Source organism: Misgurnus anguillicaudatus, chromosome 14 (genome assembly GCF_027580225.2).
Source record: "Misgurnus anguillicaudatus chromosome 14, ASM2758022v2, whole genome shotgun sequence".
NCBI lineage: Eukaryota > Metazoa > Chordata > Actinopteri > Cypriniformes > Cobitidae > Misgurnus > Misgurnus anguillicaudatus.
Window position 1 is genome coordinate 35539724 of NC_073350.2, and position 27615 is coordinate 35567338.

The following is a 27615-nucleotide window of genomic DNA, read 5'->3' on the forward strand; positions in this document are numbered from 1 at the left end:
GTGTAGATGAGAAAGTTTAATGTCAAGATCAAACTCTCAGACCTGCAGCTCATCAAACTTCTCATCTATAATCTATAAATCTTATCTAGAAGATCCATCACAGCCCTTTTATTAGACTTTATTACAGCGCATCTCTGTCCTACATCAATCTCTCAAGTTTTTCAGGTTTCTTTTGTTTCTAAGAAGATAAAGCAGCTGCTGTATAATACGGAAGCCGAGAACGGCCATGGACTTTTATTTTTATTTTGTATGGATTTATTTTTTTTAAGCACTGTTATCTTGTAATAACAACTTATTAATTCGTTATCACGATATAACAAGTTTTGTTTTCTCGAGATAACGAATTAATTGATTCGTTGTCTCGACATAACAAGGTTTGTTTTCTCGAGATAACTAATTAATTATTTAGTTATAACCAAAGAAATAATTCGTTATCTCGAGATAACAAAGATTGTTTTCTCGAGATAACGAAATAATTAATTCGTTATAACGACATAACAAATATTGTTTTATCGAGATAATTTTTTTTATTATTATTTTTTATAACAATAATGTGTTCGTCTTGAATTCATACGAATGCGCTCGCGCTGCCACCACGGACTGCTTCCTACCGACACTGGCTGCAACAAGCTCTATCCTGTCGGTAAGTTGTGCGATCCATTTGTACACGTTTATTTGTTAGTTGACTGGGTTTGTTTATGGGTTTAGCAGATGGGAGGCTGATCTTGTTTAGCAGATCTTGTTTAGCAGATGGGAGGCTGACAAACTCTTAGCTAGCTATATATCCGACTGCTTCAACTAAGGTAACGTAAATGTAGGCGTACGGTTACTTAGCAATGTGATGTGAAACGTGATTAGACGTTTATTCATTCATTTAATAGTGCTTTGATATGTGTCTGGGTTTGTTTAGAGGCTACCGGTTAGCAGATGGGAGGCTGACAAACTTTAACTATCCGGCTGCTTCAAATTAACGTAAATGTAACTTAGGCTAACCCTAACTTAGCAATGTGTTGTGAAACGTAATTAAATGTTTATTAATTATTTTAATAGTGCTTTGATATGTGTCTGGGCTAAGTTAACGGATGGAAGGCTGACAAACTCCTATCTGTCCTGGCCGGCTGCCTCAGCTAAGGTAAGTAACTGTAGCTAGGCTAATGTTAATTAAGCAATGTAAGTTAATGTGAAACGCGTAATTAAACGTTTATTAAGTATTTTAATAGTGCTTTGATATGTGTCGTGATTAGTATTATGGTTTGATGCACAGCATTACAATACGGTATATGTCGAACGTCACGTGACCAAACTGGAAAACCGGTTGCAGGTATTTGCTATTGTAGCATGTTATTCCCTGCTAAAAAAAACAATAGACACCATCACAGAAATTCTATTGGATTTATTGGTTTTAATGGGAATTTTATTGGTTGTATTGGAAACTCTAATGGTCTCTATGGGTCTCTGTGGGTCTAGTGGTATGTATTGGTTCAATTGGTGGGACCATTAAATCCTGAATTTTGTAGTAGGTTTTAATGGTAAAAGCTAATGGTAATTATTATTTGTGTTCTGTTCTTTTTTGTTGTAATATCTGAATGTATATGAGAAGAGAATTCCTTTGTCAAAAGCTATAAAGTATAAAAAGTTAGTACATTTTCTTTTACTTAGGTTTAAGATGTTAATTAGCATTATCGTTCCTATAGCTCATAAAGGCTTCATGTATGAAAACAGCACCATGTCAGCGTAGACCATACAGAACCGGAAGTGATAGAGCCTGTTTTCCGCTTTGGTCACGTATTACATGGTCAAATCAAAATGTGGCTATTAAATAATCAGAAGAACTATGACCAGGGGTGCACATAACTGGTACGCAGGTACGCATGCGCGATTAAAATAACAAATTCAGACTTCAGACAGCATGCCAGTATGCAAGCAATGGTTAAAACAGTGTGCAAATGCCAACTAAATTAATGTTTTCTTGCACTTGAGCAGACATTTTGACACAAAACAATCTCAAAATGCTGTGATTATAGTAGTACACAGTCTTTTACACCTTAAATGACTATAAGCAGTTGAGAAATCAAATGCGTGCATAACAATATATTGAATCTGTGCACTTAAAGTGATAGTACTCAAAAAAATAATGTGTTGTTACTTAACAACACCTAACTATTGGGTTCTGTCCAATACTTACTCAGCCATGGAAGCAACCCAGCATGTTTAGAGTGTATAAACTTGATGCTCTTTTCAAACCACAGACAAAGAAAATCATAATATTCTTGTCTTGGTTGAATAACTTTTTATCTGATTACTTTATTCAGTTTCTGTCCTCTACCTGAAAACTACAGACCAACCTGAAAACATGAACAGCACTGTTTATTTAATTTGTATGTTTGTTCTATTGTATTTATTTGTGCTATTGGTCATAATAAGATTTTTTTTATTACAAACCATTTACTTGTCTTTAACAATATTTGAAATTTATATTAGGCTAGAAGTTATTTATGAAGGTTACATGGGTTAAAAACAATAACCAGGCATATTTTATTTAGCCAACATTATCGTCTACTATGCTTAAAGGAACAGTGTGTAGGATTGTGGCCAAAACTGGTATTGCAATCACAAAACTTGTGGCTAAAACTGGAACTGCAATCACACAGCTAGTGGCCAATACACAAAATGACAACATAAACATCAGTTGAGGGCTGCAACTCCACTTTTTAATGACAATATCCTGGCCAGACCACTGTTGTCAGTGATATAAGTATTTGAAATGAAAATAATTTCTTAATTTCTAGTGACATATCAGGGCCATTTTATGATTGACTGATATAAATTTCTTACATACTGTTCCTTTAAACCAAACAAATGGCAAAGAGAGTAGTCAGGAGATTAGTGATGATGACAGCATGTAGGATGTCTGTGCCATAAATAATGTGAGTACCAAGCAACATCTCCAGCTACTCACTTGAGAACCAGGACAAAAACCCCCTGACTATGACAACCCTTTTGTATAAGGGCCAGCAGTCAAGAATTGAACAACTTTGTTGCAGTTGCTAACAATGACTTGCCTAGAAATCTAGACGTACCCTAGTGGCAGCAAATTTAATTTGTGGTTCTGGCTTGTCAGGCTAAACAATAACTAAATTTACTGTTGAATCCTAGAGATCGCCATGGACCAGTTTCTCTCAGCCTTGGGAGAAAGGGGTGTTCCTGAGGAGAACCTGGCAAGAATGGCAGAGGACAAGGTGAAGTAGCTACACAATCTTTGACAGGTCATAGGTCCGAGCGAGGATTTGGGAGAAACATGCGGGATTCTAAATTTAAAGAGGGTGCTAGAGTCTGTCAGGACGTCCCCCGCAATGGGGTGTAAGGTTCAGGGATGAAAACAGGGCGCTTTTCGGCGCCTCCCGCTTTTTTTCACATCAGTTTGGGTGACTTGTGTGAATCATGCAGATCCGAAGAGGTTTTTTTACACTGCGCGGCAAAAAATCATGTACGGGAACCACTAGTGTTTCTTCGTGCTTCGTATCTATAGTAACAAATTTCTCCCCGAGACCAGAGTTTGGCACCGCGCTTTCCGGTTTCACACCGCATGCGTATGAAGACAGCGTTTGACGCGCGTGGCCATTGTGCTTTCACACCGGCTGTGTTTGCCGAGCATGCAGTTTAATAACAGTATAAAAATCTCAAGTTTACATTATTTTACATTCATTTATGAGCAAAACCTCTTCAATAAGTGTTTTGACGTTGAGCAAACGTGATAATTACCAGGTACACACACACACACACACACACACACACACACAAGAATACACAACTACATACACAGACAGACACACACACACACACACGCACACAACTACACACAAACAAACACACTCACATACAGAACCACACACAAGTACACACACACAAACGTACTAGCAGAAACACACATAAACATATACAAAACACACACACACACACACACAAACAGACATACACAAACACATACAAATATACAAACACAATATTACGCAAACATACTCGCACAAACACACAGACACAAACACACGTACACAACCACACACAATTACACACACAAACACACAATTAAACACAAATACACCAACACACAGACAGACACATGAACATACACAACACACACAAAACACACAGACATACACAACCACACACAATTACACACACACACACACACACACACACACACACACACACACACACACAATTAAACACAAATATACTTACACCAACACACAGACACGCACATGAAAATACACAACATACACAAAACACACAGACATACACAAACACAAAATTACACAGACAAACACACAATTAAACACAAATATACTTACACCAACACACAGACAGACACATGAACATACACAACACACACAAAACACACAGACATACACAACCACACATAATTACACACACAAACACAATATTACACACACAAACATACTTGCACAAACACACAGACACACACATAAAAATACACAACATACAAAAAACACACAGACATTATACTCTACAAACAGTACAGTATGAATTAATCCTCTGTACATTCCTAAACCTAACCCTCAGACAAACCTACCTACCAAACTAACTACTTGTCTGTCTGTCTGTCTGTCTGTCTGTCTGTCTACCTACCTGTCACAAGGTGGCAATAATGACTTATGTCACAAGAATAAAATGATTATTTTTCCTTCCAAAATGTTCCTTCAGTGTTTTCTAAATAGAAAAGTTCTGATATAGGCAGAAGAGGATAGAGTAGCAAAAAAAATTACTCAAGTAAAAGTATATATATATATATAGGGGAGAAAAGTGCCAAAAGAAGTGTTCTCTAGAGTCAATTGTTTATATGTCGAAGTCAATCTCTCTGTGAATAGCTCTTTTAGAGCCTTCTTTTTCTGACTGTGATTATGACATTATATCTGCTTTTGTGTTTTAGATCGATCAAGACATTGTAAAGTTCCTTGGAGAAGACAAACTCTCTGCTTTTATTCCTCGATATGGAGACCGTGTGTTTGCCAGAAACTGGAAGGAGTTATCCTCAAGTGAAAGGATAGAGGATACAGAGCAAAGGAAACATACTTTAATAAATAGACTAAGAGAGAAGATGAAACTTCCATCCACTGCCTCAGCCACAGCAACCAGCAGCTTTAAATCTAAGCCTACACTTCTTGGAAATAAGAACGCTGAAAAGAAGACAAGGAAAATTGAACTTGGCTGGTTGAACTACCAAGATTCTATGTACAAACAAGTTAGAAGGCCTACTGGGGGTGGAACAAGAGAGATAGTTGTAAGCAAAGATGATACTGTATCCACAATTATTGAAAAAGGGAAAACCCTTTTTTTCCCCAATGGTACATCGATGAAAGGAAAATTAGAGGACTTTGAGGTCATGCTTTCTGTCATTGGTTCTGATGAGCCCCTTGAGGGTAGCGTCACAGTTGGAAGTTTGTTAGAGCAAACTAATTACAAGATCCTCAGACTATACCTCTGTACAAAGCCAAAAGATTGTAGTGATTCTGAGCTTAGTGATGAAACAACAGACATGCCCTTTTCACCTGACACATCCAACACAATTGGGTCAGTTAAACATCCATCCTCATCCAGCCCATCACTGCTCTCCCCTACTCCTGTCAAAAGACCTCGGTACGGCAGTTGGAGTATTCCCAGTGCTACCTCAACACTCCACACAACTCCTGCTTCTCAAACATCAGTCCAGCCTCTTATAGATCTATCCAGTGATGATGAAGTTATTGTATATGAATATAACACCAACATGCCTTGTGAACTTGTCGATGGTCTTGCAGACACACTGATATACTCACCTCTACATGTCAATACCACAATAAATCCAGATTCCTTGCCAGTTAACAGCCAACAAGAAAGTGGCACAAACACAGTCTCAGAAAATCAAATAGAAACAGTAGTGGTAGCTGAGATGGAAGAAGCTATTATTGACTTTGTGGATTCTGAGCAGGCTTTAAGTTCCACCAGCACGATGGCCACTGGTTTCTTTGAAAATCCAGAGAATATAGTGGAGAAGCAAGTCATTGTGATCCGCAAAACACAGTGTGTTGTGGACATGATTAAAGCATTTACAGACGACTTCATACTGGATGCTAATATTTCAATCAGGCGTGTGCTTGAACGTGGTGAGGTTGAGGCTGGAGTTGGGAGTGGGGTCACCAGAGACTGCCTCACTGATTTCTGGGATATGTTTTATGCAACAAAGACCTGTGGAACCAACTACAAGATCCCAATTTTGTACCACAAATTCCAAGAGAAAGAGTGGACTGCTGTTGCTCGCATCTTGGCCTTTGGATGGCAGAAATTTCAGCTATTTCCAGTCCAACTTGCCCCTCCGTTCCTTACAGAGGCGCTATCTCTCTCCTCCTCAGACAATCTACTGGATGCTTTCTTTAACTATATCAGCGCAACTGAGAAGGATGTGCTAACTGAGGCCATTAGCAACTTCAAAGGGGCAGATATGGATGAACTCCTTAGCATACTCAGCAGTCACAACTGCTGTGTACTCCCAACTGAGGAAAATCTACAGAGTCTTGTGGAGGAAATAGCCCACAAAGAGATGGTACAAGAACCAGCATTTATCATAAAGTGTTGGAAGCCAATTCTCAGGTCTATTGGAGAATCCATGAGTACGGAAGGACTGAAGAAGATTCTAGATGATCTCAAACCCAAGGCAAGAAACATTACCAAAACCATCAAGTTTCCAGAATCTATGTCACTGGAAGAAAAAAATACCTCAAATCATCTATTGAGATTTGTAAGAGAAAGAGATGAGAAGGAGCTTGGCCTATTCCTTAGGTACTGCACAGGGTCTGACTTGTTCCTATCTAAGACTATTAAAGTCACATTCACAGCAGAACAGCCACAGTTCGACAGGGCACCTTTGGCTCACACCTGTAGTTGTTCTTTGGAACTGGCATCTAACTACAAAAACTATGCAGATTTTAGAACAGAATTCATCTCTGTGTTGAAGAGTGGAGTGTGGGTAATGGATTTGGCCTAATAAGGCTTTGTTTGCTTAGACAGCAAATTAAAAACTGCACACACATTTTGAAGGTTAGCAGCGTTATCTTTTATAAAATCCACAAGTTCTATATGTGGAGAGCAGATGCATTGTCATAGTAGAAGGAGATTGATTTTTCTTTTCAATTTATGATCTCTTTAAAATTCAGTTCTGACAGCTGACAGGGACTGTGGGAAAAAAATCACAAAACAATTTAAATGTTACAATGTATTCTTGGACAAGTTGTGTGTAAAAACTGGCCAACTGTTTGTGGTTGATGTTTTTCCATTGTTGTTAAAATTAAACTAGGGCTGCATTATGATTAATCGGGATTAATCTATAGCAGAATAAAAGTTTTTGTTTACATCATATATGTGTGTGTACTGTGTATAAATAACGTATAGATAAATACACACACATGCATGTATATATTTAAGAAATGTGTACATGTGTATATACATTTGTATATTTATGTATACATTATATTAAATATAAATATAAATACTTAATGTATAAATATATATTCTTTCTTAAAATTATACATGCATGTGTGCATATATACATATTTGTTGTAGACAGTTCACACACATGTACGATGTAAACAAGAACTTTTATTCGGCTATAGATTAATTGCGATTCATCGTTATGAATCCCTAAATTAAACCTAAAAATAGTTCATAAATTACAGTGTAAAGCTATGCAGATCTTCAAACCTGGAAGAGTTATATTGCCAGTAATGTTCTAGGTTGTCAGTGTCAAATGTGCTATATATATATACATTTTAACCACACTTAAAGTAATATTTGACTTAGAACTAGTTTCAGTAGTCTTACCTGAAAAACTCAAAATCTTACAAGGAAATCTTGTAGTTTGTACAATTATTTTGTTTTGATTAATTTGATTTAGAATACCCACCTCCATAGGACCCTGCACTTTCCCGGGTCCATGTTCATGTTACTTAAATGAAGGCACTGGCTTATGAGTTTGCAATGTTTGCAAAGAAAATGTTTAATAAATTAAACTATGTCAACTGTTTGTAATTTTCACTGTCTTTTTTAAACTGTTAATGTGTTGTGTTGACTAGTCGATGAGTCAGTTCTAATGCTGAATTAGTAATGTCCTGGAAGATTACAGTAATTAGTAATTTCCTGGAAGAGTACAAGGACATATCTGATGAGCATGGTATTTAAAGAGCCCTACCTTACAATGATTTAAAAAAAAATCATAGAATGGACCCTATATTTGTTACACTTAAGGGACACAGACTCTCATTTTATGTAAACTTGTCTTTTGGTCGCAAATCTGAGAATATTTTTATTAAACCCAAACTATCGGTCAAAAGTTTGGGGTCACTCACTCATATTTTTTTTCATATTACAGAATAATAATAAACTTGTCCAAACTACGGCATAACACAAATGTAACTGTGAGACTCATGTTTGTGACTAAAAGCATCCAAAATAAATCAAACCCTGTTATATTTTATTATCTGAAGTGCAGTCACCCTTTGACTAGAAATTACAAAACCGTACGCCAAGAAGCTTCTAAAATTTTAAATTTAGGAATTTTAGAATTTTGAGTATAGATGGAGTTCATATTTAATCTGGGCTCTTATTGGCTGCTTCAATATTTAGTGCAATATTTAAAAACTAATATTTTAAACTAACATTTTAGTTTTCAAATAACAGAAATTAATCTGTTTGGCACAGGTATATTTTTGTCTACAAAAGTAATTTCAAGCATTTAACCGTACACCAGATTAAATTATTTTTAAGATCATAGTTAACATTTTAGTCAAGTGACCGTAAACATTTAAACAGTAGTGTATATACAATTATGTGCAAAATAATAGCAGTGTAATAATAAAAGTGAAAAAAGTGCAGACATGTTATAGATTTTATTTCCTTATTTCAAATGTATTGAAAACATTACACATTCAATTCCAAATCAAAATATTAACAAAATTTACAAGTCTGTCTTGTTCTTGTAAAGGGAAACAAAGAAAACAAATATTAAAGGAATAGTCTACCCTTTTATTACCTCAACTTAGACAAATTAATACATATCTATCTTATTTCAATGCGTGCACTGTACAGCGCGTCGTGAATGTGTTAGCATTTAGCCTAGACCCATTCATTCCTATGGTACCAAACAGGGAAGCCACCAAACACTTCCGTGTTTTCCCTATTTAAAGACTGTTACATGAGTAGTTATAACAGCAAGTGTGGTGCCACAAAATAAAACTTTTTTTTGGTACCATAGGAATGAATGGGGCAATTTTGGAAATTTAGCCCACTCACCGCATCCCGTATTCACCGAGTTAGATAAGTCCACACATAACTTTCCCATCTCCGTGCGCGCTGCAACTCTGTCTGACGCAGCCCCCACTAGCTTAGCACAAAGTCTGGAAGTGAACGGCTCCAGCCAGCACACCGCTCCAAACAAGTGACAAAATAACGCGAACACTTTCCCACTCGTGTGTTGTGATTTGCACAGTCACACCGTGCACAAATAACAAGGTGATATGAGACACAGCCATCTTTTAACAGTATACATACTGGGAACTATACTCTCTAAAGGCGAAGCACTGCTACTTGGGCGGAGTGCTTTGCTCGCAGCACCCGAGAAGCCCTCTCGTGAGGAGCAGAAAGTTCGGTCAGAGTTGTGCAAATCACTCCGCCCAAGCAGCAGCGCCTCATCTTCAGAGAACATAGCTCCCAGATCGCTGTGTCTCATATCACCCTGCCACCTGCACACGGTGCGACCACACAAATCACAACACACAAACAGGAAAACGTCCGCGTTATCCTGCCACCCACCGGGAGCAGCCCGCCAGCTGGAGCCATTCACCTCCAGACCCCGTGCCAAGCCAGGTTAGCGGTGTGTGATTCAGACAGAGCCACAGCACGCACGGAGATGAGAAAGGCATGGACCTACCCAACTTTGGGGGATACGGTGAATAAGCCAAATTCCCAAAATCTGGGTGTGTTCCTTTAAGTGCCCTTGCTGGTCCCCATTATGAATCTGGCCTACTACACAGAAATCACATTATCTTAGTAAAACATTTCAACACACAGCATCAATGGATGCAAATGCCAATGATACTTGAGAAATGTAAATTTTTAGAGAGGCATCATTGCTGGAAATGCCACCACCATCATCATCATCATCATTATTAGTACCATAGACAGTACATCTGTCTGTATGCTACAACAACATCAGAGATGAGGCTCTGGCAGGAGTGCTCTTATTAAAGGCCTCAGGTCTTTGTAAAGTCGTATTGCCTCTGTAGCGTTATGACACAGTTCTATGTTGTTTTCTTCCATCACCATCAAACAGAGCTCATGCAGGTCATGGTCGCAGGGAATGTCTGTTTTCCACAGACAAATGTCCTCTTGGAGAACAATTCCAACTCTTTCATACTGTAGTGGATGCAAATAATCTTGTGTATGATAGAGCTCAGGTACATTGTACATCAAACATGGTTTTCCATGATAATTAGGGTGTCCGTTTCCACCTGGTCGAATGCGATGGTTGTCCCACATTGTCACAACGGTGTCTAGCTCATTCTGCAACACAAAAACATGAGGATTTCAATACCTATGATGACTTATTTTGAAAATAGTACATGGAAGAAGACACTTTAGGCGCCTTACACCGAATATATCGTCATTGTGATTAACAAATGACTTAGGCAATTATTTTAGGAAGGTGACATTATTTATTATATCTCATTATAGCATAATAATGGGGAAATGCAGTAATGTTTTATGCTATGCTGGAGTTATTAGTAGAATAATACCGTGCCCCAGCTTCCAGCACCATAGTAGCCTTCATAATGAAGACAAGAGTATTGACTGCAGGAAAAAAAGCCTACATATTGATGCAAAACAGGCTTGGAGAAGAAGAAATAAGTAGTTACAGAGAAAAAAGTCCGGAGAGCTCAGAAGTTTAGACACATGTTATGAGCTCTATTATGGGAAGATTTTAGTCGTATTATGGTTAATAAATGCACACACAATTATCCATGTACTATAGATAAATGTGGTGAATGTATTTTACTAACTTCAAACAAATGCCATTTAATTTGAATCTATGGAATTAGGGATTTAATGATTGTGCAGCGATTTATACAAATACAGACATGTTTGCGAATAAACATGTTCTGTTCTGCATTAATAAATAAAAATTGCTCATGCAAAAATTAATCCATGCATTTGTGGATCAGAATACATGCATGCATTTATTGACATCTTGTTCGAATCAATCGTGCTTGGTTCATTTGGATTTTGGGACTTCCTTTTCGTAGTTTAGGTAAAAGCTACTTGTCTGAGCCTACAGACAGGTATACAAGTGGAGCAGGTGGCAAATTGATATTTAAGCTGGTTCATATCAAAACAACACAAAAAACAGCTCTGAGATGTAGGCTACTACACTCTCAGAAATTAAGGTACAAAAGTTGTCACTGGGACAGTACTCTTTCAAAAATGTACACCTTTGTACCCAAAGAGTGCATATTAGTAGTTCAAAGGTACACAGCAAAATCCCCAGTGTTAAATTAACACTGCTCAGTGTTTATATAGGTCCACACTACAGAGTGCAATCTGTGACTTTATCCTCTCTATCATCATCTGTGTTTGAAACCTAAAATTGCAGTTTACATCTTGTAGAGTTATTCATTAACTTAGGTTTAGATGTTTGCTTTGTTTTATTTAAAGTCGCCATTATGGTGATTAGTGTTTGTAGTTGGACTCTTAGTTGGACTTTTTGGCTTGTTTGTTTTTTCTGGCTGCTGTGGCTTTGTGTGTTTGAGGCATGTTTGTTGTGGCGAGGTAAGGGGACTGTAGTGCGGTTCTATGTTGGTGGTTGGGATATAGTGTCAGACATGATCTAAAAAATTGATTTATTATTTTTGTGTTTGCTTACTCACCAGAAGTATTTTTTCTGTCAATAATATGATACTAAAGTATGAGATCTGGCACTCTTATATCAGTTTGTCTTCTGAAGAATTTTGAAACACTGTACAATAAAAAATGGACAGACAGTTGTCTAATAGACACACAAACATTAAGAATCGGGGGATTGATCTCAACGATGGTGACAATAAAATTAAATGCTTCATGCTGCAATGCATGCTGGGCATCAACAAATTATAAATCTCAGTCAGAATTCCTAGAATGCACTGCGGCATAAAAAAATCATAAACATTTTGACAATTTTCTTTTGTCACCAGTGTTGAGTGTCGTTGTATCAAAATCTTCAGGATGACAAAATGCTATGAGTGTGTAGTATCACATTACTGAGAGAGAAAGATACTTCTGATGAGTGAGCAAACACTAAGTTAATAAATACATTTTCTGGATGATAACGTTTGACATTATGTATCAACCACCATAATAGAATTGCAACATGGTCTCTTCTTCGCCATAACAAATATGCTTTAAACACACAAAGTTATAGCAGCCAAAAAAACCCTGAACAAGCTAAAAATCAAGAGTCAAGAGTCCAGCTAAAACAAACACTGATCACAATGATGGTGTCTTTAAATAAAACAAAGCAAACGTCTAAACCCAAGTTAATGAATAACTCTACAAGATGTAAGATGTAAACTGCAATTTTAGGTTTCAAACACAGATGATGATAGAGAGAATAAAGTCACAGATTGCACTCTGTAGTGTGGACCTATAGACGGGTTGCACGGCGACGTCATTAACTGGTTGCGCGCGCAACCGAGAGGCAAAAAGAAGAGACGTGCATTGAGTTGTAGGCTAGTAGCTGTGTCTGTAAGTCAAAATGCCAAGGAGTTGTTGCGTGTAAAATAGTACCAACAGAGTCAGTGCTGGGTGCCTGATGTTAACATACCAGTAGATGCGACTATTACGTTACTACCCTAACATTATAATTCATACATGTATCACAGTAACGCTGCAAAAATAAAGACAGAAAAACAGATCCAACTAAAATCAAGTTTTATTTATATACAAACAATAAAGAACGCTTCAATAATTAAGGTTGTTGCAGTAGCGAATCAGCTCACCAAGCGGGCTTTCTGCCTCCTGGATGCGCGCGCACCCTGCAATGTTTGTAAACTTGCAACCCGTCTATATATACACTGAGCAGTGTTAATTTAAAGGAAAACAACACCATTTTTACTATGTTCTAACTCAACTTAGACAAATTAATACATACCTATCTTTTTTCAATCGTGCACTGTACGGCGCGTCATGAATGTATTAGCATTTAGCCTAGCCCCATTCATTCCTATGGTTCCAAACAGGGATGAATTTAAAACACTTCCATGTTTTCCCTATTTAAAGACTGTTACATGAGTAGTTACACGAGTAAGTATGGTGGCACAAAATAAAACATTTGTTTGGATCCTAAGAAATGAATGGGGCTTGGCTAAATCCTAACACATTCACGAGGTGCAGTAAAAAGATTAAAAGTGCACGCATTGACAAAAGAGTGGTGTATTAATTTGTCTAAGCTGAGGTAAGTACATGGTAAAATATTGAAAAACGGTGGTGTTTTCCTTTAGCACTGGGGATTTTGCTGTGTGCCTTTGAAGTACTAATATGCACTTTGGGTACAAAGGTGTACCTTTTTTGAAAGGGTACTGTCCCAGTGACAACTTTTGTACATTTATTTCTGAGAGTGTATTGAAGATATGGACAGTGGAGGACTTACTTGGATAATCTTAAGAAAGCAGAATTGGATGAGACCCTTGTCTATGAAATCCCCATTAAAGTCTCCAGTTGCCTGGAACTCCTGGAAGACGTCCCTCCAATAGCTTGCGTTCTGTCTCCTGTAGATCCCCCACCAGCTTTCGATCCGTTGATTTGCTGTACTGCGTCCTTGGAACACACACGGCCCATGCACAACGCCAGTCTCATCTTCTCGGAAGAAGTGTTGCAGCCTATTAACATGAACATTCTCAGTTCCTAAATCCGATCGGATTATTTTTGGACACCCCCCGAGTCCCGTGACTGCATTCATAAAGTATGCTGCAATTACTTTGGGGTTACTATTGGAACAGTTTGCTTGCATCCAGATTATATGACGCGAAAACCCATCAATGCATCCGTTTATTCCAATGCCGAAAGGAGTCAGCTTGTCATAAGAGTCCATATGCCATAAATAATTGGGCCCTGGGACACTATAACATCTTCTCCGAAGTCTTGTTCCTCTCCGTTGCTGTACGCCCTCTGGGTCAAGATGTGACTGAATCTCCTGAACCATGTCTCGAGTCACGCGCAGTCCAGCCAATCTGCACCTCTCGTGCATCATTCGGTAACCATGAAGACGACCCGGTCCTCTTATCTGGTTGCTAATGAAGTTAACAATCTCAGCAGCATCGCTTAACCGTCGTCTGTAAAGTTGTAACCGGGCTAGTCTTCTCCTTAAATGACGAGGACTAATCTGAAAGCCATCTCTAACAGAAAGGCACAATGCAATTTCTGCCTGTGTTAGACCTTGATTGTAGTACATCCTGATGCGTTGATCAATAATGTGATCTGCCATTTCCCTGGGACACACTTAGACCAGATAGTGACAGCAGCTCTGAAGGCTGAAATCAGGACAATCACATTAACCAGCATCAAACCATAACAATAAACACGGCACATATCAACGCACTATTAAATGAATTAATAAACATTACGTTTCACATTGCTAAAAGTTAAGGTTAGCCTACATCTACGTTACCTTAAGCAGCCGAATAGAGTTTGTCACTTACCGGTAGCCTCTTAACAAACCCAGACACATATCAAAGCACTATTAAATGAATTAATAAACGTCTAATCACGTTTCACACCACATTGCTAAGTAACCGTACGCCTACATTTACGTTACCTTAGTTGAAGCAGTCGGATATATAGCCTCCCATCTGCTAAACAAGATCTGCTAAACAAGATCAGCCTCCCATCTGCTAAACCCATAGTATAAACATGTTCAAGTGCTAAAAAAATAATAATTTAGCAGCAGTTTAAAGAAAGATGGACATCATACAGTTTAGAAATAAAACACGACAGGAGATGACGATGATATGATAATGATGATTATTATTATGTGCTGTGGAGAAACACACACTTTATTTCTAATTATCATTGTTTAAATGTAGTTTTCCTAAAGTGTCTGCTGACTTAAGTGTGAAAGTATTTTTATAGACAATATTTCTTGACGCAAATATATTTATCTGTCTAGATATATTTTTATATATGACTTTAGTTTGTAATGGTTATTGTGGTGTCAGACTGGTTCAATTGTTATGAGACTTAAAACCAAGAGAAAATTCCCCATAATTCCAGTTCCTCATATTTTACCCAATTCTGAGATTCCCCTTCTTAAAATAAAATGATTTGATTGAGCAACGCAGCTCTTAGTTTTTGTGTTTTATATGTGATTTTCATCAACTTCAATATGTATCATATTCATATTATTTAAGTTGTTATTTATTTAATATACATTCATATGTTTATTGCATTTATTAATATTTTTGTTGTCATATTACAGAAGTCGTCGGTATGGTGTGACGCAAGTTCCCCTCAGCCAATCAGCTCCGCCTTCCCCTCAGTCAGTCAGAAGCTCATCCAATAAGGATTCGACGTGATGTCAACTCCGCAGCAGAGGCGGGAGTGTGCGTGAGCTCGCAGCGAGGTCGTGAGCGCATAGACCTGTACCGGATGAGTCGCGTGCGCGTGTGCGCTGATATCAGACCGTCTGATTATTAATCCAGAGCGAGTGATCATCTAATCGTTTGATTGATCGATCGGTCGATGATGTCCGCGCTGGAAGAGTACGAGCGCGCGCCCAAGCGTCTGAAGGTCGCGACTGAGGATGAGCTGGAGGAAGGCGAGGAGTCAGATTCAGCATCCGCGGGGCTCGTGCACGATGAAGATGATGAAGAAGAAGAAGATGAAGGGCAGAGCAGAGCGCGCAGGAAGGTCAGACTGTCACGTTATTACCCGTCAATCACTGTATGTGTGAATTATCGTCAATATCATAATCTTCATATAACAGACACTTCATCTCACTGACTTCACTTTGACATGACGCACGCTCTCAAGAGAGAAAAACGATATAATAATATTAAAAATAAAGATAAAGGTAAAGTTATTGTCTGCAGTAGTTAAAGAAATATACCGCACTGTCTGTGTAGAGCAAAGTGATCTCATTAAATAACCACGTCAAGAAAAACTTTAGACAGCTAACTTACCACTCTAAACTAACAAGTATCTTAGATTAAATATCAAGTCATGTTAGGTGACTATGGTAAACATCACTATACCATGTTATTTTCGTCATTTTTGATTCAGTCTTTTTCACTCAAACTCAACATAATTATTAACTGTTTAACAATTGAGTTAATTTCTGATTTAAACATCGTGTCTGTCTGTCTGTCTGTCTGTCTGTCTGTCTGACTTCTATATGACAGCACAATATGATGCTGATGAGAGTGAGACAAGTATCATAATCATCATCATCAAAGGATTTGATGTAAAATACTCTTATGTTTGATGTTTGCAAACGTTTCGTTTCATTGACCGAATTTTTACATCGTATTAGTAAAATGCAACTTGTTATTTATTTCACGCAGTTCAGTTCTGACTGATACGTCATGATGAGAAATGGACTGTGTGGACCTCAATGCATTCTCTTAATACGGATTACATTTTGTTTTTTTTGAATCATGTAATGAATAATTGACGGCGGGTCGTTAAATTATTAGAAATAACGCACACCCAAGGTGGTATTCGCGTCCTGCCGTTACACTGCGTGTGTGCGCATTATTCTCAAATAATTCAAAAGACCGGAGTCAATTATATCGCTTATTTTAAGATATTTGACAGGTCAGGTGTGCGCGCGGTTTACAGAAAAATAATCAACACCCATGGAACACATCTCAACCAATCCCAATACAGCATTCAACAGGCCCGTAATATAAGGATCAAATAATTATCGGATCAGCAAAACTGGAGGTTGGAAAATAAAATAAGAACAAAAACAAGAAATTATAAGCATATAAAATAGAAAAGATTATAGTTACAAATAAAGTCTAAGTAGTATTAAGGTACTAGGGATGGGACAATTACCGGTTTCACGGTTAACCACGATAAAATGTCATGACAATTAGTATTATCATTTAAAATTTAATTATCATTACAACAGTGTTTGATTAGCGTGATTTTTAAAACTCGCTGTAAATCCTGTCCAGCCAGAATCAGTTTGACGCAGGCGCGCACATGCAACATAATGTTTTGCACAAGAAGGCATTTAAGGGATAATGTATTCATTCACGGTAAACTTATTAGACAGATTTATTAATTTTTTACCACAGAAATAATTACAGGGACATGAAATATTAAATTGTGATTTTCAAAAATAAAACTTGTTCAAATGTTTTCAGTGTGTGTATCAGTTCTTTTTGAACATTTCCATCTCATTTTACCAAAACCATGATAACATTGATAACCGTGATCTCACTATAACCATCATGTGAAATTTTCATACTTTCCCATCTCTATAAGGTACATATATAGAATCAAATGAATAATAACATTGTCTTCTTCATGCTATTAATTAAATATAATTCATCTTTTTAAAGCTACAGGAGATGAGATGATTGTCATTTTGTTGTTTAATTAACATAATGACACAAACATAAGCGGATTTCTTCAGGTATTGTGCCACTTTAATACTGAATAAGCACGGATCCATATACTGACACACACCTGATTTGCATTCACTTTAAGACATACATTTTATGAGAATACTTGCAAAGACTGTATTATGAGATCATTTTGTGTTTGTGTCCTGTCAAGCGCATAGAGATGCTGTGTTTGCGTGCTTTTTGTGACTATGGGTCCATTTGACAGCTCACTTTAACATCTTCTCACGCTTAAAATGTTTTAAATGGCTTGAATGTTAACATTTGCAAGATATAGAAACACATACAAATGATAAACTTTCTATATAAATTGTTATTTATTTCTGAATGATGTGTATTTGAGTGATTTTTATTAAAGAGGTTATAATTTATGTGTGATTTCTTCTGCTTTTCCACAAAAATATTTTGTTTCTTCTGACTGGGTGGGCCAGCTGTCAATCTGAGTGAGCCAGTGCCACCCTGGCCCTAATGTAGCCTCGCTACTGGTGTAGCATATTTTTTACATTTGTACCCATATATGCACTCTTTAGGTACAAAGGTATACTATTTGAAAGGGTACCACCCACTGACAGCTTGTGTAAATTGTGCACATACAGTAAACAACCTAAAATAAAAAATATATCATGGAGCTATATTATGGGCAGTTTCCGACATGGTTTAGATTAATCTGCCACTAGGCCTATTACTAGGTTATATTAGGACATTTAAGTAGTTTTTACAAACAAACCTTCCAAAAAACATTACTGGTGTGCGCCGTCTTGAGACAAAACAATGGCACCGATATAATTAAGACAGATCAAACATGCATTTTAGTCTTGGACTAGGATAAGACCTGTCTAGGAAACTGCCCCTATATCTCTAAAGCAGAACATAAGCCCAGTCTAAAATTAAATCATGTATTTTTAGGGCTGTCACAAATTTCAAATTAATTATGCACATTAAAAAAAATACCCCATAACATGTTAGACTTAGCTTTAGAAAATAATAATATGTCTTGATAAACATTCACCTTATTACACACCATATAATGTAATGTATAATCAACAAGTGTATTTTTGCATATAGCCTAATACAAGTGGTGCAGTGTTTAAGAATGAAAAAGAAAAGATTTTAGGATGTTATTTAATAATTATGACAAGACCATCATGTTATATAAGACACCAAAAATCAAAGTGGAGAAGATGATCATGAATGATTTTTTGGGTCTGATATGAACGTAATACATTAAAACCTTGAAGGTAGATATAATAATGAACACTTTTCAGAAGTTTAAACTGTGATCCTCACCTCCAGATGAAGTAATAAACTGGACTGATGATTTAAATGTTGACATAGTCATATGTGATTTTGTTATGTTTCGTAGATCTGCTCCACTCGTTCACTTCTTCACGGGAACTGTTTAGTTACAGTGTCGTGTGAGCTGCAGACTGTAAGCAGGTTGGATTTCATGTGGCGCTACGCAGACGATTGGTGATGTCGAGGTACCGCGAGAGCGATTAGAAAGCAGACTTCTCCATGTGATTTCTCGAATCGCTCTCGCGGTACTTTGATTTCATTCAGATGTCAATTTATGAATGAAAGTGTCAAAAGTTTGTCACACGCTGTTACCTGTCCTTGCACTGTTTTAAGTGGGTATACGGAAATCCTTGAGCTTTCCTAGTGGGTATACTGCGTATACCTACGTATCACGTTAGACTACACGACTGAAGAAACAAACAAACAAGGAAAAACAGAGTTACAAGACCATAATTACTCTAGTAATCTTTTTCATTTCACTGAGCGCTTCCTTTTCGCGTTGCTCTTTCTCGTTATCTGTAAAGCTCATTCATGACTCTCATTTCACGTATTTTATTATACTAGCATCTATGGGTTTCAAAAACACTAAACGCAGTGCGTTATATCCAGCACCAATATGACTGACACATATATTAACGAATTAAATGCAGCACCAAACAATTCAGCACCAACCAAATTAAAACGACTGAACAAATCAAACGAACGCAAGCCCAATTGTAAGTCCGGCTATGCTCAGATCAGTATCATGATAATAAAGTAGGGGCGAGCAGGGGTGAAAGTTCCATTTCAGAACAGCCGTTTCTCATTTCGAAGGCTGCAGCCTATGGAGGTCGCATATGCAGGCTGCATATGTCATCGAGCCTGTTTTTTAATTTGAGTTAACTGAGCATTACATTTGCAAATCATAAAAAGAAAATTACAACAAAGCATGATTAACAAAGAATTCAACTTTATAATTGTTAATGTTTTGAAATAAGACAGTCTTGATGACGTATGCAGCTTACAAATGCGACCTCCAGACGCTGCAGCCTTCGGATTGAGAAACGGACAATATCTTGCCTCATTGTTCCACCCCAAGCCAGTGAGTCATCACTGAGATCAATTGCCTTCAGTCTTTTGGCCGTTTGCGTTCACACGAACTTGAAGACATCTTACTGGGACGAGACTGTAGGTTACTTTATAATTTTCATAGTTTGTGACGTGCACACCACCGCAGGGAGCACTTCCTCACCGGTGCACTGGTTATGACAACCGTCACAGCCCTAATACTGATCCCATGTCATGTGTCTGACAGTATGAACTAACTATGACAACACACATGCGTTATATTACAGCCGCCTGTTTAGATGCAGAAATCTGCCACACGCCATCATCTCAAGAGTCTAACTGATGATGATGTCATGCCCATCTGATCTCTGAGCAGTGTTTGAGATGGACACAGCTGTTTTTATGAATGTTTTATCAGTGTACAGCAGTGTTTCACAGAGGAAATCTTTGACAAGCTGCCATCCTCATGTTGTAAATGTGGTTTTGTTTTCACAGTTATTGACATATTGGTCAACACACAAAGTATTTTACATGACCAAGTTAGTGACATTTGCTTTGCAATTCAGAGGACATGCTGTAGAGCCTTCAAAACAAGCAAGATCTGTTGAGATTTTACATTTATGTTATGTACTGGCGGCAACAGATTGTTCATGTTCAAAGATAAAAGAAGTCTTAATCTTCTACAGTAAGTTACTGGCAACCATCTGCATAATTACAGCAAATCTTTTACAGTGCAGTCTTTTATAGGAACAAACAATTTATAACATTAATACTGAGTAAGTGGACATTTGCATCTGTTGGTATCATCAAATAGAAAATCTTTCACCTGATAACAGATTAAAGGCCCTCTAAGCGAATTTGTGAGACGTCACTTTTTGTCGACGTTTAAACTGTTTTTAAACAAATGGAGCGCAGCTAACTCCTCCCCCTCCCTTCCGTGCTTTCATGAACGCGCCCAATCCCCACCCCCAAATCCTTCTTGTCGTTTATTGGCTGGAACACTTTGTTATGGTTTCTGTTTGTAGGTTTGGCCACTTTGTGTTTATTGCAGTTTGTGGAGCCTGGGCTGTCTACAGAGATCACGTTTTTTACAGTTTGATCAGCAGACAGGCAGCAAGCAGATAGTGAGGAGATGTTTGCTGTATGTAACAAAAAATGTTTTTTTTACACAAATTGTTTCCAGGGATGCAACGATACCACTTTTTCAATTTTCGATTCTGATACCAGAATTCCAGGAGTATTGGCCAATACTTGCTGATCCGATACTACTGTATTTTTTTTGAACAATTAAAATTGCATGCACAACACACAAAATATTAAATGTGTTGAGTGCTTTCTACGGAGCCCCTAAGGGGACATGAAGCAAAAATTAAATAAAGTTTAGTTTCGCGTGCACATGTGAAACTGAAACTAAACTTTAAAAAATAAATCTGCGCATGAAGATTTCGCGTGAGCACATGAAACTAAACTTTAGATTTTTTTACTCCAATGTCACCTAAAGGGCTCTGTAGCTTTCTGCTACATCTAGTATAATTTTTAAATTTTTAAAACTATAATTTCATTTACAATGTACAGGTTACAAGAACATTAGTAATTATTAAACATGGCAGTGTTTAGGAGAACATATGAAGAGTTTGGTTCCAAAACGCGATAAACGCCATTTAAAAAAAAGAGTGACTGCCAAAATCAGTATTATATCAGGTCAGTTTTTAAAAGTAAATGCTTAATTTTACGCAAAATCCAATCTTCGCAGTGTTATTCTGTCATTTTTTCTCCCTTTTTTCACAAAACGAAATCTATAAAATCAGATCTTTAAAATAGCCGTAAGTAATCCACTGAGAGGCGAGCGTTTTAGATGCCAAGTGCAGTTTTAATAAACATAAAACAAAATCAAGAACAAACATGACATGACAAAGAAACTCTCTCCAGCCGAACATACAGTAACATAAGTTAATCAAAGCTTGACAAAGTACAATGGGAACATAAGGGCTATTATATAAAGAACAGGACACATCATGGAACAGGGAAACTAGAGACAAACATGGCAAAACATGATATCAAAATTAAAGACATGAACATGAGAACTACAAAATAAAAGACATTACAATAGCCTACAGTAATCGTGTGTGTGAATGTCGCGTTTCATCCGTCCGCTTCAGCAGTGCATGAACTTAAATATCTTTAAATGTGCGTTTGTTTCTTCACATTATTACAGTGAGGCAAGGCAAGGAGAGCGGATCCAACTGCAGTTTATAGAGTTTAATAATAAATACAAAAAATACAAAAATGAAACATGAAAAAACAACGACTGAGCACAGGCAATGAACAGACGGTATTTGAACATGACAAGGACCAATCACAGAACAGAAATAATAAATCACTATGGGAACAGATAGGCAGTGGGCGGAGTATGAATTAATATGTTCATGGCAACAAACAAGGAGGGTGGAGCAACACTGAAACAGGGCAGACACAGACAGGACTTGTGACACACATGAAGCTATCGAGTGAATTAGTAAGACTTTTAGGGCTGTGCGGTATGACGGTATTTACCGTTACCGTGAAATAAAATGTCAGACGTAACAGATTTTTCTATTCCGTCTATACCGTGGAATGTAAATAAGTGGGCGTGGCTTACCCCTCACTCCCGCATGTTTGACTGAGTATGACGGGGAACATGTTAATTTGTTATAACTGGATTATTTTGCGAGTTATTTGTGTAATTTCATAATAAGCGTCAGTGAATCCACCGTGGGTCTCTCTCACTCGCACTGTGCTCATGCAGCAACAGGTCTCTCGCATGAGGTCTCTTGAGGCGTGCACAAGGAGCTGCGACGCCAAATTAAGAAAGCTCTGTAAAGTTTTCTGAACTTTAAGCAAGCTAAGACAAAACTCGTGTTTATATCAGTGACACGTGCGCTGCTGGAGCGATGTAGTTTGAAGCGCTATTTGCTTAAACATCTTTAATTAGAAAGATGAGAAAGAGATGCAATGGTCTAATAGAAAGTAAAGTGCGTCACGACCTTAAAACAGACTTTATGGTCACCACCTCATAGCATCTGTCATATTTATAATATCTATATCTAGACATCGGTCTCTCATATACAGGTATTTATCCTGCCTGTAGGTTTGTACATATTCATACGTATTGCCTATTTTTAATGTACTTCATGCATAAATACAAAATACAATGAATGCATAATAATTATAGATTCAATAGTCTATAAAACTCAATTAAAAACAAGATTCTGTCTATCAAGACTTCTGTTGTTAAATTCTTGGCATTTTCACTTTAACACTAACTCTTCCATATTTTAAAACTGTGGTGAGCATTTAGTTAAAAGCTATAGGTGTGGTTTCCTGGACAGGGATTAGCTTAAACCAGGACTATGACTTAGTTTAATTAGAAAATATAACTAGTTTGAACAAACATGTCTTACTAAAAACATTACTTGTGTGCATTTTGAGTCAAAACAAACATGTATTTTAAGATATGTGAAGTTGTTTTCAGTTTGGACAGCTTTTACATTTATTTTAGGCTACGTTTACATGGAAACAATCTGAAAAGAAACCGCAAAATTGGCATTGCGTTATCACTTTTTATTCCGCGTTTATACGAGCATTTTGAGGGGGAAATCTGCTTGCATATGCTGACGCAAAAGTGTGTGATATTCAATGTAGTGTGCACTCCAGGCGGCTAGGTGGCAATGTGAAGCACTGACACACAACAACACCAAGTCCGTGTGGCTGCGTACAACCTTCTTCCTGGTTCTCCCAGGTCTCGTCCAGAGCCGTCTGGTTTGCCTCCGACGAATTGGCACATCAACAGTTTCACTGAGGTAATTAATGCGCCTTCTCTGATCAGTAATAGCTGCTGTGAATAATTCGTACAACTGCTGGAAAGACTTGTATATTTATCAGAGCTACTATGGCAACTTGAAGGACCGACGTATGGAAATAATCTGAGATGTTTGTTGTTATTTTCCTGAACTGGCGCATGCCTGTGACGTAAACGCATACGTGGCGAGAACGCGACGGTAGATCGTTTTTAAGATTTCCACTCTAAAGGGTGGTTTCACTTTTTTGCGTTTTTTAAGCCCCCAAAATGCTGTCGCCGTGTAAACGAAATGCACATCCGATAAAATATTTCTACGTTTTCACCCTTGAGCGTTCTCGTGTAAACAGGCCCTTAGTTTAGGACTAGTCTAATCTCTATCCTATAAACTGAAAAACATGTATACCGCTACTGTGAAAAAATGGATTTTTGGTCATACCGCCCACCCCTACTTTGAATATTGTGCATAAAAACGTTTATAGTGCTTTCATAATACTTCGTCCTTTTAATCACTTTTCAGTAACAACCACAGGTAATGCCTAGTATTGGAATTTGATCGGTCCTGTTATTCCGATATTTGATTCAGAAAAAAAGGCCCGGATGTGCCCCGATACCATTCCAGACTAACCCTAACCCTAAACTGAAGAGAATCCACTCCACTTAAGTTCTTTCATCTCATTCTTGTGCGCATGACCTAAACTTACAAATGAAGGAGCGAGCTGTGTTGAGATGATCTTCAGACATTTTCAGCGATTGGTGACATCTCTGTGTTAAGTGTCAGAGATGAATAAGTGTGATAGTGAGATCAGACACATTCAGGTGGATGATGAATGTGTTATCAGACATTTCAATGACTTGTGGGTGAGATGTTGATAGAACTATTGTTCTGGAATCAGTTTGCATCTTTAATCTACCCTACCTTTAATGTCTATGCAAACAGTAGCCAGTGTCTATCTGTCTGTGTGTCTGTCTCTGTTTAATTGTGTGTGTGTGTCTCTGTGTTTGTGTTTATGGTCTGATGAACTTGTGTGGGTTCTCCGTGGTTCCTCTAATGGGTAACCTGTGGAGTATCTCTATGTGTTCCTCATTATCGGTTCTGACAGGCTCAAGCTGACGGACAGATGAGAAATACATTTAAATGCATTTTGTGTTGTCAGAGGATTCAAATCTTTGTTTTCCTCAGAAGAACTTTGAAGTGTAGTGAAGTGTAAATAGTGAAATCTTGAATTTGTCAGAATCTGAGGTGTTTTCAGAAATCCTAACTAAAAAGATAATAATGTGTATGCTGTGAACATGAAAAACAATCTTAATCATTTTAAAAGCATTTCTTACGCAGTCATTCTTGTGTGTGTATGTGTGTGTCGTTCTTTTTGCATGATGTCATTTCCTGTTGCTGTTGTTGCTGTTGTCATTGGTTTGCAGAGGAAGTGTCGATGTTATCTGCTGCAGTGTTTGTAGTTTGTGCAGGTTTCTCACATCCTATATTAAATCTTTATTTCATTTCATTTATTCTCACACTACAGAATGATCATCTTTATACACTATATATATTGATGCTAATATTGCGATGTGCGATTGCGATTATACTAAATGGTATCATGAGTCAACTTGATGGGTTTTAAGGAAAATTCACACACAGTTTAGCTAAAATGTGTATTTGTAAAACTAGAAATGTTTTCGTATTGCCACGTGATGTAGCAACTGCTCAGTGTCAGTAATCCTAAAACCCAAAATACCGCCATACAACAGACATAGAGTTTTTTTTAGCTACCAGATCACTGTCAACCTCCTCTGAATCCATCTTTGCTCTGGTATAAGTGACGACGCACACCACACGTGCATGCCACACGTGCACTGCCTTTTTTGTTCATTTTTCTTTCTTTTTTTTAAACAGAAAGGAAAATCATCAAACTGTTATCAGAAAGTTTGTGTTAACAAGTCCACACATTTATTTATTTAATATAATTGCAACATTTTGCTGTCATATAATTGCACAGGCTGACATCGCGATTGCGATGCGATTAATTGTGCAGCACTAATATATATATATATATATATATATACACACATTATATATGTTATGACTTATGTTGTTTTTGTTACTTTTAGTTATAGGTCATATATTAAAAACATGCATTTAAAAAAAAGATGCACACATGATCTTGTATCCAGTATTTTGCCTTTTAATTACTGAAAACTCATTTTTATTTTTTAATATTATAAAAACAATTGCAGTTAAACATTGCAAGAGCCAAATGTTAATAGTTCAACAATGAACATTGCACAAAAGTATTAAAACATGTATTTTTGTATAGCACTAACTGTACCGCAGACCTCTTAAACTTCTTTTGTTTATAACGGTTTAACTTTTATAAATTGTTATATTTCAAGTTTTCACAACATAAATCCAGTCTTCACGTAATGACTTAAATTGCACATCATGTTTTCTTTTTGAATATTTTAAAGATATATAGACTAAACCGCCTTTCCATTGTACACTATCCAAACATGTCGTAATAAAATTTCAATTTTTTCGTAAATCTGTGTCAACATGGGAGAGAAGCTCATTCCAGCGCAAGAGCCTTTTTAATTGACCAATATTAGGGTGTGACGAGATTAAATATGTATTGCGAAATTAATCATGTCAGGAGATTTCTCGTGGAGGTGAAATGTTGGCCGTTTCTCAAACAAAAGGCTGCATCCTTTGGAGATCGCATTTGGAGACTGTATACAGTCTTATTACAGAATATTAACACAAATATAAGTGTCACAGCAGATTAAACCCTCACTCTGACTTTACATGATTTTATCTTTGCATGTTCTTGCTCAAGAATAACAGTGTCTATATCACTTCTATTGTAAAGAATTGGACAAATATTAAAGGTTTACATCTGAACAGAAGCGGATCCATTAGCGCCCCCTGCAGGCATTTGTTATAATACATAATTGTAAGGAATGACAGAGTCAGGATCCCAATGCAAAAGGTACTTTTATTTGACAATGAGGAAGTGTAGGAGAAGACTGCCGCTGATGAAATAGAAATAAGAGATGCCCCGGCCCACCACGGCACGGGGAGCTACACGGGTATCTGAACCCCAATATGCGGTGAGGCACGTAAGCCGCTCCTGCGTGCGCCGCAACACCCGAAGCCTGAACAAGAGGGCTTTCTCTCTACCCAGGTACAGGGGAGACGCCAATCGGATTACCAAGCCTCAGCAGCGGGGCACCGCAGGTGGAGAAATAGGTAAGCTGATGAACTGATCCAAACGGGCATTCAGCAGACGCGATGGCAGTCTATGGACACAGAGCGACACAGTTATTAAAGACCCGCAAAACGGGCATACCCTCAGGGCACAAAACCTCCGCTGCTGCTCGCTGTGAAGTTCAAAGACAGATGGCAAAGTCTATGGGAGGAACAAAGTCTCTCAATAGTCCAAAAGCGTGTAGCAAATCCATAGCGGAGAGATGGGTATCCACAGTAGAAGGATCAGCAGCTGAATCTCTGAAATAGCGAAAAGCAGATAGCGCAGACTAATATTAAAGTCAACTAGACAAGACAAGACACGATACGGCGACATACATCAAATGACGGACTCGCAAACACTCAGGGGAAAGAAGAGAACTCTTACTAATGCCGATTGGGGAATAAACAATCTTCAGGTGAGGATGACGCAGTGAGGAAATCACAGAGAGCAGGAACACCTGTGTGAGGCGTGCACATGAATCTGT

General features: G+C 37.7%; 3 protein-coding genes across 6 annotated transcripts in view; 2 read left to right on the forward strand and 1 right to left on the reverse strand.

Annotated features, from left to right (window-relative positions):
- Positions 1-206: 206 nt before the first annotated feature.
- On the forward strand, positions 207-8077 carry LOC129416646 (uncharacterized). Of its 3 annotated transcripts, XM_055171002.2 has the most exons (5): positions 207-803; positions 911-972; positions 1051-1132; positions 3157-3239; positions 4952-8077. In XM_055171002.2, exons 4-5 carry the CDS (start codon positions 3165-3167, stop codon positions 7040-7042), a joined length of 2166 nt encoding a protein of 721 aa, XP_055026977.2. In that variant the 5' UTR covers positions 207-803; positions 911-972; positions 1051-1132; positions 3157-3164; the 3' UTR covers positions 7043-8077. The 3 variants fall into 3 exon arrangements, with proteins under 3 accessions (XP_055026977.2, XP_073732523.1, XP_055026978.2); XM_073876422.1 differs by having other exon boundaries at positions 207-892; positions 928-1132; XM_055171003.2 differs by lacking the exon at positions 911-972 and having other exon boundaries at positions 207-643.
- An 840-nt stretch (positions 8078-8917) lies between these two features.
- LOC129416841 (uncharacterized) lies at positions 8918-14971 on the reverse strand. Of its 2 annotated transcripts, XM_055171264.2 has the most exons (3): positions 14894-14971; positions 13730-14609; positions 8918-10611 (listed from the first exon to the last, which is right to left on the reverse strand). In XM_055171264.2, the coding sequence occupies exons 2-3, from the start codon at positions 14561-14563 to the stop codon at positions 10261-10263; spliced, it is 1185 nt and encodes a 394-aa protein (XP_055027239.2). In that variant the 5' UTR covers positions 14564-14609; positions 14894-14971; the 3' UTR covers positions 8918-10260. The 2 variants fall into 2 exon arrangements, with proteins under 2 accessions (XP_055027239.2, XP_055027238.2); XM_055171263.2 differs by lacking the exon at positions 14894-14971 and having other exon boundaries at positions 13730-14851.
- Positions 14972-15646: 675 nt separating this feature from the next.
- The window catches only part of LOC129427786 (heterogeneous nuclear ribonucleoprotein L-like), a 33103-nt gene continuing 21134 nt past the window's right edge, over positions 15647-27615 (forward strand). Inside the window, exon 1 of the mRNA XM_073876423.1 lies at positions 15647-15984. Coding sequence (XP_073732524.1) covers positions 15817-15984 — 168 coding nt within the window. The 5' untranslated portion in view covers positions 15647-15816. The remainder of the gene's footprint in view (positions 15985-27615) is intronic.